Source organism: Xiphophorus couchianus, chromosome 13 (assembly GCF_001444195.1).
Source record: "Xiphophorus couchianus chromosome 13, X_couchianus-1.0, whole genome shotgun sequence".
NCBI lineage: Eukaryota > Metazoa > Chordata > Actinopteri > Cyprinodontiformes > Poeciliidae > Xiphophorus > Xiphophorus couchianus.
Window position 1 is genome coordinate 9,296,887 of NC_040240.1, and position 13,611 is coordinate 9,310,497.

Sequence of the window (13,611 nt, forward strand, 5' to 3'; positions counted from 1 at the left end):
TTATCTACAAACTGCAATCTGCTTCAGACATAGAAATAAATGTAGCTAGTCTTTGAACTCCATAGGGCAGCACATCACATTACAGTGATGTGCCCAGAGTTTTTATTTTTTTTTTATTGAGGGCTAATGGAAAAGGGTTTTTCCTAAATCTACACTCAGCTCTGTTTCAGTTTCACACAAGCTACGCTTGCAATGCCTGTTACATAATGGTTTAGAAGTGTGCTTTGGTGTAAAAAAAAGAAGCTTGAAAAATAATGTGAAAGAATCATGAAATAACATTTCATGAGTCAGCAGTGGTGATATGTTATTCTTGACACATACGGATGTCAGATTTTTATATTACATCAAGTGCAGAGATTCTAAGAAGGTAAAACTAGTGACGTCTGGAGGGGCATGTTTTCAAATGGCTAAAATGCATCTCTGGATTTGACATTTACGTAAGCCATTACTGTGTTTCTTCGTGTCCCTCTCAAAATACCCTGTAAATGAATGAACATTGGCATTGACTGTTGTGCATTAAACCTAAATGTAGGGGTCGATTCAGTTTTTGGCTGATGACCAACAGAGACTAATCTTTCCAGTGATGCTACCCTAAATCTTAAAAAACCTTGACATAGTACACTCAGTAGTGCACAGTTGGCTAAATTTTCCTTCTGATTGTCCTTCTCTTGTACAGGCACGGTTCGTGATCTCATTATATTGGCCTACATTGCCTCCTCGTCTCTTTTCCTGCTCTTCCCTGCACCTATCCCCTCTATTCATATAAACAGAGCTCAGTCTGATTGGTTTGTGGCTACAGGGCCATCGTCCTACATTACATTCCCATATACCGTACTAACGATGGAATTAAACTCTGGACACTGATACTTTAAGTGAAGAAGGAGCTTTTCAATTGGTTCTGACTTTGATTGTTTTTGTTTAAGTAAATGTGACGTAAATATACAGTAAAAGGTACAATTTATTCTAACCTTTTAAAAACCTCTTAATTGTCACAAGGACACTGGTTTCGTCTTGAAATCATCAACTTATATGTTATTTAGGGATGATAGTTAAGAGGGTAAGTTATTCCTTAGCCAAAAGCTATCAAAAATACATAATGTACTGTTTGTAGTTTTATTTTGTATCACATAAAATTCCAATAAAACAAAATGAAGTTCATCATTTTACGACGAAGAAGCTTTACCATGAATGCTTTCGCAAGGAACTGCATCTTTTCATGCCAGGAATGATTGAAATCTTTAATACAAATCTGAACTTGTTTTATTAAAAGCCATTGTGCATCAACATCATGAAATATCGAGAGGGGGAAATACATGTAAAGAGAGGTAATCTAGGTGCAAAAGTCTGACTCTGCACAGCTTGGTGAGCCTTCTGCTAATAGCCAAATTGATGAAGCTTTAATGACACTTGGCAGTCTTGTATTTATATCTTGCTATAGTTACAGAAGTGCTGAATTCAGTATCAACAGCCTGAAAAGGAGATTTTTAAAGCAAAACCATTTTATACGCAACGACCACCAGGGAATGAAAGATTTCACACTGCATGGATAAAACACTACGCAGAAACACGACTAGACAACAGCCTTTCTTCTGCATGCATTTTACATTTGCACTGATCTTTGCTTCTTCCAGTGATCTATTTCATGCAGATGCAAAGTGTAACTGTCTCTATTTAGCTCAAAACCAAAGATAACATGAGTTGCAATGCCAGGAGCTCAGTGTCTGGAGGATTAAAATGTGCTGTGACTACGCATCAGAACCAGAGGGAAATGCTGAGTGATGCAGCTCTCAGGGCATCCTCTTAGTCTGCATGGCTGTGAGAGAGCATGTTTTTCAATGTTAGCATCAAAAGCCTACACTGTCAGTCAGTTTTATAGAGTTAATAAGCTGATACTTCAAGCCAGCTGTCACGGGAAAGAAGCTGATTAGCATAGAGTGACAACCAGAAGCCTCATTTTTCATTACACTGTCACTTGCATGAATTGTTGGGAGCGTGTGAACTTAAAATAAATGGCCTTTCAGGACCCAAACTAGGATTCCCAGTCCTGTGTGCATGTGATGCCAACATTACACCAATGGGGTAAGGATATGTGTAATTACCTCGTCGTCGTCTGCGTCATAGTGGGCATACTGCTGCTCCAGGAGTTCTCTCTGCCTCCTCTCCTGCTCCAAGGTCTGCTGGATGAGCGTGGCCACCTCACTCTGCTGACCTGGGCGCTCTCGGCCAATCACAAAGCTGCATGGACAAGCATTGTTAAATAACATAATAGAATATGATACGATACAATATAATATGGAATGGGAGATATGGACTTAAAGTTTTACCAGATTATTTTGTGATAATGTTGTGATAACGGTAAAAGTGACGATAAGAACTACTTAGTACTTCTCTTGTTGTTAAATGTATGGCAGTGACAACACGACACAGCAATCATAGCGCCGCAAAGTTAGACATTGCTCTTCAAAAATTTGCAACAGGCTTCTTTAGGACAGCAATCACAAAACGCAGTTTGATTGGTATCACCAGAATGCCCACGGTAACTGTATTTAACCCTATTTTCAAATTAATTAATATTTATTGATGTTTTCATTGACCATTCTGACAATATGGACAGTTTTGGGGGGTTAGATGTCATTACTTTTATTATTTATTGTGATAATAAAGCTACATTTTCATATAAGAAAGAAATTTATCACAATAATTGATAAACAATACAACAAACACCCACCAATATAATATAATATAATATAATATAATATAATATAATATAATATAATATAATATAATATAATGTTGGTTCTCTAAAAAGAACAGACAAGAAAATTATACATTTCAAAATAACCATACCATATACCTTGCGTGATGTCACGATAGGCAGGTGTGGATTATTGTTTTAGATTTTATCTTGATTATGTAAGAATTTAGAGCAAAAAATAAAAGCAAAACAAAATGGAAAATGTGATCTTGAAATACTGTCGTATAGGGGATAAATATTATCTAAGTTGAGTTTGATCTACCTGATCAGTAGCTGTAACTCAGCTCCTTTTAGCTAAACAAGGAAACACTAGAGATACATTCGACAATTTCTGATAGTGTTTCCCGTGAATATGTAAGGAGACGCGCATGTCGAGTGCCGGTGACCTGGATCGTGCGGTGTTTTTGTACAGGGAGGCAAGGCAACAACAGCAGTCAGCGAGAGAGAAACAGAGGCCCAAAGCCGAATAGCAATGACAGCGATATTTGCTGACGTATCAGGGCAAGGCTAGGGGACTGGATGTGCATAATAATGTGCAAAGCCAGTCAGCACAGCAGTGCAGCCAGCTATTAGCCTGGCAGGGATTTAAACCAAAGGAAGAAGAAAAAAAAACAGACTGTGCCTCTGTAGGGACACAAAAAATATCCTACTCAAATCTTCAATATGAAAAAGAGCGACCCTTCTAAAGTTTGGGTTTTGGCTCCCAGATTGTAGGAAGTCGCATGTTCCTCAGCTTAAACCTTTTGATTCACCGCATGCGTTGTTTCTGCAAATCAGGCGAAAAATGTCATTATCTCCAATTTTCTTTTCTCTCCTTGCAGCTAACATAATAGGCCAATAATTAAAGCAAATGTTGAAGACAGCAGGGTCCAAGTGTCCGTGTGCATGTGTGAGCGAGGTCCAATCTGTGCGCGTGAGAGAGGGAGAAAGGAAAGTGGATTCAAGATAGGACCCAATCAAGTGAATTCCTTTCCCCCGAGCTTGTTCAGATATTTCTAAGGGCTGGTAGAGAGCAGAGAGGCACACTTGAGCTACATGTGAAGGAACAACTGAAGGACAGGGCATGGAGAAGAAAGAGAAAAATCTACAGTGATTGAAAGGGCACTGGAACAGTGAGGTCCTTCATGGACAGCGAGGGGACGTCTGAGGAGTAGATGACCTGGAAACAGCCTCTCTCCACGTGCGAGTGGAGTTTGTCTCGGTTTGTAGCTGCCTCCTCCTGCTCTGACACAGCCAGACAGGGTGCTGGATTAGCTGAACCGCACACACTGCCAGAAATGATTTATTTCTGCACTCCAATTAAAACAAGGATGGCTCTAACATAAAGAATATCATGGTGTTGGCTGAGTAGAAGATGCTGTAGATGTGTTCCTTCAAATAAATGTCTAGCACTCCTTCAATATTATCCAAAATATAGTAAAATACGTCAACTTGGCAAAAATGTGTTTTTCCCAGATTGACAATTAGGCCATGAGGTCTTTGTAATACTTAATAGAAACCAGTTTTGTTTTTTTTCATTGAGCTAAATCTGGAAAAATAAATAAATACATAAAAAAATCAGGATTGAAAACAGTTTCAAAAAAACAAAACCAGAAAAAGTTTCTTCCTCTGCAGTGTGCAGTTGTGCATTTTATTACAACCACTTTCTGTTGTTTTGCACCTGTTTTGCAACCACATTTAAACTACATTTTAGTTGTAATCAATGAAGCAAGGAGAGGCTCTGTCTAATACCTGGATGATTCGCTGCTGAAAATCTGGGTTACATTTAGCTGAAAAGGAAAATCTGGGACAGTTGGCCACGAAACCTCTGGTGATCAGACAACGTGAGGGAAGCATTACCGAGGAGGAGGAGGAGTGAGTGAGATGTGATGGAGGAAGATTGAATATTGAGTGCGAGTGAGGAGGTGGCAGCAAGAGTCGAATCTGGTCAGAAATAACACAGGGGAGTGAGAGACAGAAATAACCTGCTCTAACTTGTCAACGTAACATCTACATTCTGGTTTTAAATATCACAATTTGCTGCTTGAGTGACGGAGGAACTCTGAGTTACAGTTTGAACATTTGCATGCTTTTTAGTTCTTCACTTATTAATCTCTTCATTTGTGTGGCCAGGATAGACGGGCAGATGATAGATGTTAACCTTTTCAAGGCTGCATCACCGACACACGCCCACACACACCCCCCACACATCCTGCTGTGTGGAAAAACTCCACTGTCAATATTAGTTCAGCAAACAGCATCTGCTGGGACAGCAGTGTGTTGTGACACTAGTGGACATGTCTTCAGGTTTTCTATCAGGGCTGCATTTCCACAACATAATCCATCTTTTGACATTTCTGCCTTATTAGAACATAAATAGAGGTCAAAACCCGATCAATTTATTGGTTATTTGACCGCAACACAGACAGCTCTCCAGATGTTAGTGCATCTACAGTTTCAAGTGAGAAAAATCTTTGTATGAATCATAAAGCATCCTAGAAGTCTTCAACTATGACCTGCAAAAACAGTGTGTCGGACTTTTCTTTGGACGTTTGAGTCAAAGAGACAAAAGAAATGAGAGGAGAGGAGGTTAGAAACCACAGCGAATGTTGAAAAAACACTTAGCAAACCAAAGGAGAATAAAAAACAAGAATCAGATGGAGGCTGGTATGGCAGGCTGTTGCCAAGGACAGCTTGAGCTTTTCAAATCAAAGCCTTCCTGCCATGCTTTGAGTGTTGGGGTGTGTGTGCGTGTGTGTGTGTGTTTTTCACAGTGAGTATGGCGACTTGAGGGGCGGCTTTGTGATTTCTGCACCATGACAGCAGGGCTAAAGGAATTCAGAGCTGCAGCGTTCAGACGCCTGCTGGTCGAGGGCAATTTTAAAACATTTCAAATCTAAATGTGTCTTGTTGAATCAAAGCAGGCTGCCATTTTCTTTTATTAAACATGAAAATAGAATAGTCACAGATATATCATTAAGTGAAGTTTTCCCGTAGTCTCTTCATCATTGAATTTTGCTTGCACAACAACAGAAAAAGTGCTTTTGGATAGATAGTAATTTTTATTTTTCAGATTTTTTTTATGCTTCTGAAAAACACGTGTTTTCTAAGGTAGCTATGGTTGATTCAGGATTTAAGGCATGTACATAATGAGCAATGAGGCACACCATAAGATTTTGAATCAAATCTGACCTCAGCCAATTTCTGAAATATGCTTAACAGCTGCCAGGAAACCAATCGGTTTGTGAAGTTTTAGCAATAAGATTGGCCAGATTCTGAACCAGAAGTATTCTAGGATATTGCTCTCATTATGAAAAGAGAGCACCCTTACCAACAATCGGTAAGGGTGTATGCAAGTTCATGAGCCCGTGAGTATAACTTTGACAGTTTGGAAAAGAGAAAATGCACAACAAATTTAAATTTGGACTCCCTGTTAATGTTTATAAGAGCTCATTCTCCTATTTGTTTTAGGGGTATTCAGGCATTACATGAATTGATTTTTTTGTTGTTTATATGTTGCATTTTTTCCCCCATAGTTAAAGCATGGATTGTATGTTGTATTATGTTAAGTCTGAAATTTATGTTTTAGACTTAACATAAATTCACAAGAACCAAATTTATTTGGAAGTGGGTTTTTCTTACCGAACGACTCCTGACGTGTTCCTCAGGACTGAAGCAGCAAAGCTTTGGGTCACACCCACCAGACTGGTCCCATCCACTTCCACAATCTGGTCATTCACCTTGATCCTGACAGGCACAAGCAGAGGCATCAGGCAACACCGGGCTACGATGAAATGAGCCTGAGAAGTTTACCTAATTTTCTCTCATTAATTTCATGTTCACTGACCCATGTCATACATGTTCAAATCATTTTATAAAGTGCAACACGGCTGCTTCAGAAAACGTTCACAAAGGGAACTTCTGATTCCCGCAAAATCAGGAGACGGAAAAGATGAGGCAAAAAAAAAGGAAAAAAAAGCAAACTACGGAGGCTAACAAGGATGAAGAGGCCAGGCAGTCTATCGCTTCGGGCTACATAGTACATAAAAAAAATAAAAATTAAAGCTTACAAAATTCCTTGACCTGAAACTGAACTATAGATTTAAAAAAAAAAAAGAATCTAGTGCCAGGGAAGTTGCAAGGAAAGTCATTGTAATGAATAGTCTTGGTAACTATTCAGTTTACTTCAAAGTATTTCTTTTTTGAAAACTATTATTAGAAATCCTCAGTGCCTGAAAGATACTGAACATAATTTTTTCTTATGCAACAAAGAAACTCTTACTGAATGGGTCCTCATTATCATATCAATCCCAGTGTGTTTTGTTTGTTTTATTAAATAGTTACTAAGGGCTTCTTGATTTGATTTCTTTTAATCTACCAACAGAAATGGAGCCAAACATTATATGTAGTGCTATAATGTGTACTTTAACCAATTATGCCAATTGGTTAAAGTATTTCATGACATCATAAAGTCATGAAATATTAATTTTAGAGTAATTTGGAGATGTCCTTTCAAACTAAAACACAGCAAACTCCTTTAAAGTTTTGCTGCAAGTTCATTCAACAATAATAATAAGATAAAAACAAGGAAATATTTTCTTTGGCATATGTCCACTACTGTGGGTTTTCAGTTTCTCTCCAAGTATGTGACATAAGTCCACCAAGAATTCAGCAGCTAACGACAAGGATTTAGTATGACTGTGACAGCTACAGTGTCCAGCTGAGCCGTGTCATATGGAGGTAAAGAAACCCAACGGTTCTGCAGGCAGACGTGTCTGTGAGAGGCTCAGACACTTTTATTCCCTTTTTTTTTTTTACTTTCCTGTTCTAAAGAAATATCTCTGTGACTTTGTTGCAGCTGAGGCTGCTTTGTATCGAACTGTCAAAAAAATACAGCAGTAAAAAAAAAAAAAACGTAAGACGGTAAATAAAGTGACAGTAAAAAAAATGTCAGTTAATTGTAATAAAAGCAAGATCATACGTTGTTGATAGATATTTTGGATCATGAGCCCTCTTTCATGCTCATGCTAAAATGATGTACATGCATGACTGTGATACTGTCTAGTATTTTTGAAATAACGAATTTTAATCAAAAAAGGCATAATAAGGGGCGTGCGTGGTGGCGTAGTGGTTAGCGCGACCCGTATTTGGAGGCCTTGAGTCCTCGACACGGCCGTCGCAGGTTTGACTCCCGGACCCAACGACATTTGCCGCATGTCTTCCCCCCTCTCCTTCCCCGTTTTCTGTCAGCCCACTGTCATATTAGGGACACTATAGCCCACAAAAAGACCCCCTGGAGGGGTAAAAAAAAAAAGGCATAATAAATCATTATTCTGAGTTGAGGCAAAATGCTAATTATCAGATAAATTGTGACGTCAGTCCCCTCCAATTAATGAGGCCAAACTACTGATATGCTCTGAATCTTACTGTGATTTAAACATGTGTATTCTAATGCAGTGCACAAAACACAACTTATCTTTTTTCCACTCTCCTTCAAAATCACCTCGCCAGACTACACTGCTAATCAAAATAACATTTTCATTTTATGCAGATGTCGTCTGAAGGACGAACCTGTTAGATCAAAGTGAGGACCTCTTTTCCAGTTCGATTGTGACGGTTCTGGTTCTGAAAGCTGAGACATGCTCATTGTTGGATTCATCCTCCATTTTTCACTTTCCCCTGGTAGATTTAAGGAGGCAGCAGGAGTCAGAACCAGTCCGTAAAATCCCTTTCTTTACACTTCTGAGAAACTGAACAGGTCTTGAGCAATATTGCACCTCCTTTCCTGAGCGGTACGGCACAGGTCGGTGCAATTTTGTCTGTTTCCACTATAAAAGTGGCCCTTATCACACCAATCCTGGACCCTCTTCAGTTGTCGATACTTAGGGCAGTGGTAGGGTGTGATTAGGAGAGCTAGTGGCATCACACAACACACTCCAATGATTGGGTGACAGAAAATCATCCCTGCTTGCGATAAGTGTCAAAGTTTGACCTTGAAATTTTTGATTTGAAGCTTGGCATCTCACCAAAAACCATGGCCTTGTCGTGAATTGAAAATGGTGGTCGAGATGTTTTTGTTCAAGGAGTTTGCAAGACTCACCACCGCCCATCCATTGAGGTAAATCTATGGGCCAGTTACCAAATACAGACTATGAGAGAAAGTCAACAGAACTGATTGTTTTCCAAAGAACCTGCACAATTTGAGAATGCAGTATTTCACATAAGCAAATGTAGGCATTTTGATGAGCAATGGACAATGCAGGCACAATGGAAAAATAGGAGTAATCAAACAGAAAAACTCCCAACGGTTCCAAATATTTTCAGTGAACATTAACGCAACGTTATCTCAATCGAATAAACAGTGGCGAACGGTTGATTTCACAGTCAAGTCAGAAGAAGGCTCCGATCTACAAGAACACAAAAATGCATTCGTGCACGAACACAGCCTTCCCGTTGTCTTTTCCACTTTTTCTTTCCACTTTTCTCTTTTCTCCGAGTCGCCTGAACTGTCAGGTTGGGGTAAATCAAATTTTCCTCCCCGCCAAAAAAGCAGCTTCTCCTCTGCTTGCTGCACTTTGAGCTAATCTCACTGTCGTGTTCTGGAAAACTGCAAGTGAGGCTGCTGCTTAAAGGGTTACATCAATCCCAGAACACAACACGCCCACCACTAACACCTTCAGAGCGTCAGAATCCAGACGTCGGCGCGTTCCACGCTCTCGTGCAGCAGCGAGCGGTCCAGCCTATCAATGTTTTAATCGGTTTAGAGGGAACAGGAACCACATCAACACACTGATGGATGGAAGCTTGCGGTTTGTAGGCAGAAATCACAGCCTCCCTGCTGAGAGGCTGTCATATCCTGTATTCCTGGCTCAGTGCTTGCTCTCCACTGTTCACGCTCAGATGCACCATCCAGAGATAGAAAGAGAAACACACTGTGAAGATGGGAGAACGGGGATTCTGTTTAAAACTCATAAAGAGGAACTGTACGCCCTAATGCAATATCTCTGTCAAATGATACACCTACAGCACAAACACACCTACATCCCCGTATAAGAACCTTGTGTCTCAGTAGATCTAATCCGAACCCCTGCTGATAAATCTGACAAGGACAGAGCGCGACCGAGTGCACAGGAGAGAGAGACCGAGTGTGGAGGTGGGCTGGCAGAAACAACAACAACAAAAAAAACCCTCTTCAACAGCTGGGAGATTTTTTTTCTCCAAGAATTGGATCTTCAGTAGAGTTTTTGCTTGAAATTTGTCACGATTTGTTGGGTTGCAACCACAATATTTTGGACGCGTTATCTGGAATTTGTGTGATGGGGGAAAAATATGCTTCGTTTTTAAAATTTTTGTTTTCCGACCCCCTTTACTTCGACATCCATGAGTAAAATCACGGTGGCAGTAGAGAAATGCGATTGTCAAACAAAAAGCGACAAGGAGTCCAGCTTTAAGTTTCAGATGAGACCGCAACTGAACATCTCAGAAAACATGCAAAACTCTTGATGTACCAAAAAGAAAAGGAAAAAAAAAGGAAAAAAGAAAAACATTGCTGTTCAGCACGTCCCACAACAAAACACAGTGGTGGCAGCATCATGCTGTTGAGATGTTTTATATTAGCAGGGAACAGAAAGCGCCCTGCGACAGACTGGCGACCTGTCCAGGGTGTACCCCGCCTCTCGCAGCTGGAGATGGGCACCAGCAACCCTCCCGACCCCATTAGGGACAAGGGTGAACAGAAAATGGATGGATGGATGGATGGATGGGAACAGAAAGCTGAATGGAGCTAAATGAAGGGAAATCAGAATAAACCTGTAAGAGGCTGCAAAAGACAAGAAACTGAGGTGGAGGACGCTAAATGTAAAGCCAGAGCTACAATGGAATGATTTAGCTCACATATATATTTGGATAAAAGTCATGTAGACTTTTATCCAAATGAGAATATCTGTAAGACTTAAAACGGTGATACAAACTGTGATATTATGCAAAACGTCTACAGACATGCAACACTGGTAGAAACAGGCCACAGCTAGAATTGTTTCTATGTGCCACTCTGTGCTTGTCTATCATAGAGTCTCAATAAATATATTGAAATTTGTGTTTGCAGTACGAACAAAATCTGAACATGTTGAAGGGGCACGGATACTTTAGCAATGCACCAAAGTTAGCAACATGAGCACAGCTCTCACCTGCTGTCTCTCTCGGCAGCTCCACCCTCGATGACGGTCTTCACGAAGATGCCCAGTTTCTCCAAGCCAGCATCAGCGCCGACACCCATCCCGATGATACTGATCCCAAGGCCGTCTTCATCTGGACACACGTGTTCATTTCGATATGCATTCATGTGGAATTCAGCAAAAAGTTTTCATTTTTTTTCATCAACAGAATCAGCTTGGAACTAATCCGGAAATATTTAGGAGGATATGTGGAAAATATTGTTCAATGAAGGCATTTAAACATCAATAATTAATTGGTTAGGAGTCGAAAGAGACATTTACGTTCAAACGTCTTCACGGAAAATAAGAAATTGGCTGGAACTTCTTCCAACCCCCTTCTTTAATGAATTAGTTACAAGCTGTTCAGGTTGCATAACAGTTAGTCGATGGAGGAATCCTACAACGTTCTCAGTTTCTGGGCAATTATGATCTGCATCGTGGGGAAATGCATCAGCAGAACAAGACAAGTGGAAAAAGAAGCTGGGGAGCCGGTGACGCATTCTTTATAAATGCATGCATGCAGGGGTATCTCCGTGCTTTTCTTGAACAACTAGGAATATTTCTAGTGCACTATGTTAGCAACGTGAATATTGTTAATAATAGAAAGCATCCCGATGACAACCCGTGTGTGTGGGTGCTTCCGTCTCTCAGGTGTAATGAGTAACTGACAGACCGGTTTCCTCATTAAGACATTCTTTCCCACCTTTCTCCAGTTCCACAGGGAAGAGTTCCAGTTTCTCCACCCTCTTCTCCAGCTCGTACTCCGCCGAGGAGGCCACAGGATCCACTTCCTCGTTACGTCGGTCATAGTCCTCGTTGGAGTAGGTGTTGAACACCTAAAAAAAAAAAGAAAGAAAGAACGGGAGCAGCAGATCATGGGTTAAACTTATGGCAATTTATACCGGTCACGCAAATATGTATCAGTGTTTTTTTTGCATTTTTATATGTAACATGTGGAATATAAATATATATATGTATATATGGTTGAGAATATCACAACAAATCTCTTCAGCTTGAACAATAAAACAATGCAACTGAAAGAGTTGCTATACATTTTTCATGTCAAAATGTCAGACTTTTCCAGACCAAAAATGACTGTTTAATAGACTTCTTAGCCAAATTTTAAACTGCAAAATAGCTTAAAAGACAAATGGATTGATCTCTGGAATTATGTTAATATTTATACACACTTTCCTAGACTTCACAGGAACCCTGTATTAAAGTTGTAATACTTCAACTTCTTAACACACTGAAACATTGCAGCAACATTAACCAGCTACAAAAAAAACCAAACATAAAAAAACAAGCTAAAGTGTAGAGGAACATGGTAGGGCGATGGATCCCGCTTGTCCTTCTCCCCCAGTCAGCTGTCACTTCACATCTCATCCTTCCTGCTTGTTGCGGAGCGCAGCTCACAGGAAGGATGAGATGCAGAGGGGGCCAAGCTGTGCACCGGCTGACTCGAGCGTGTCAGGGTGCTTTGCAGCAAGCTGACTCCTAATTCTGAAAATCGAAGTAAATGGCTGTGCAAATTGTTCGAGCAGACAGATAAACATGCCAGGCGATGTTTGCATGTCATCGCCCGATGTCATTGATCGTGTTCATGACGCGAATAGCAGCCTGCACCCAAACAAACTGTGGCCGCTTTTATTAAAATTGGTGGCAACCGCCCTACGGTGCCATCTCCATGTAAACAAGGATTTTTACAAAGAGCTAACCAACCGTTCACGGCTTCGTGACGTCAATCATTAAGAGTTGTTTAGAACGCTGCTGAGGGGATCAATAAGGCACCATGTTGCAGCACATGCATTGATTAGACCCGAAGGCCAAATTTTGACTTATCTACTTGGGATGTGTGAGGAAGGATGGAGTGCGAGCTCGGCAAAGCAGCCCAAGCGAGCGCCTGTTTTCTGAAACATTGACAAATAGCAGGGCTCGAGACATTATGTTTCCACATGTCTTTTCTTTAGCAGATCTATGGCTAATATTACTACAAAGCAAACACGCAACAAACTGCAACATCTTGTGCATGCAGCCAGTGAGTAGAGTGGCTTGGTGTGCTGCTCCCAGCGTTGGTTTCTATTCCGTCCTTTGTGTGATCCAGAGTGAGCGACATCCTTGACCTCCCTGCCATCAATAATTCAATGGGATCAACAGCCCTGCATTCACAAACACTTCCATGCAAGCAAGATGCATGCATGTAAATGAAGTCTCACACGCAGTCACCAGCACAATCCAACACATAATACTAGGCCAAAAGAAGGTATCAAATGCACCTAAAAACAAGCAGAAAGTATTAAGTTTACATACAATCATTGCTGACATTAGAGTGATTAATTTATTTTGAAGTATTTGGAAAGGTCAATAAAATATTTCCTTTTAACAGCTGTTAAGCATGGTGAGGGCAGCATCGTGTGTAGGGTCTTTTTAATGACGTGCTACTGGTGCATACTTTTAAAGCAACTCGTTACAAAATAAATAAGACAGTAAAGACAGAGGTTTACCTCCAACTTCTTCAACTTTACATCTATATTGTTAAAACGTGCACAAAAATGGGTAAAAACTAATCCAAACTGGAACTAGAATTGGTAAAGTAGACTAAGATTAGGCTTCTGGAAAGACAATGATTTCAACACTTTTGAAATATTCTGTACTTTCAAAATC

General features: G+C 40.3%; 1 protein-coding gene across 7 annotated transcripts in view; it reads right to left on the reverse strand.

The window, feature by feature from the left end:
- ppp1r9a (protein phosphatase 1, regulatory subunit 9A) overlaps window positions 1–13,611 on the reverse strand; it is a 51,109-nt gene that overhangs the window by 13,439 nt on the left and 24,059 nt on the right. For all 7 annotated transcript variants that reach the window (XM_028036607.1, XM_028036611.1, XM_028036610.1 and 4 more), the window contains exons 3-6: window positions 11,651–11,783; window positions 10,921–11,041; window positions 6,377–6,481; window positions 2,100–2,235 (exon numbers count right to left, since the gene is read on the reverse strand). In XM_028036607.1, the coding sequence (XP_027892408.1) occupies window positions 2,100–2,235; window positions 6,377–6,481; window positions 10,921–11,041; window positions 11,651–11,783 (495 nt within the window). The remainder of the gene's footprint in view (window positions 1–2,099; window positions 2,236–6,376; window positions 6,482–10,920; window positions 11,042–11,650; window positions 11,784–13,611) is intronic.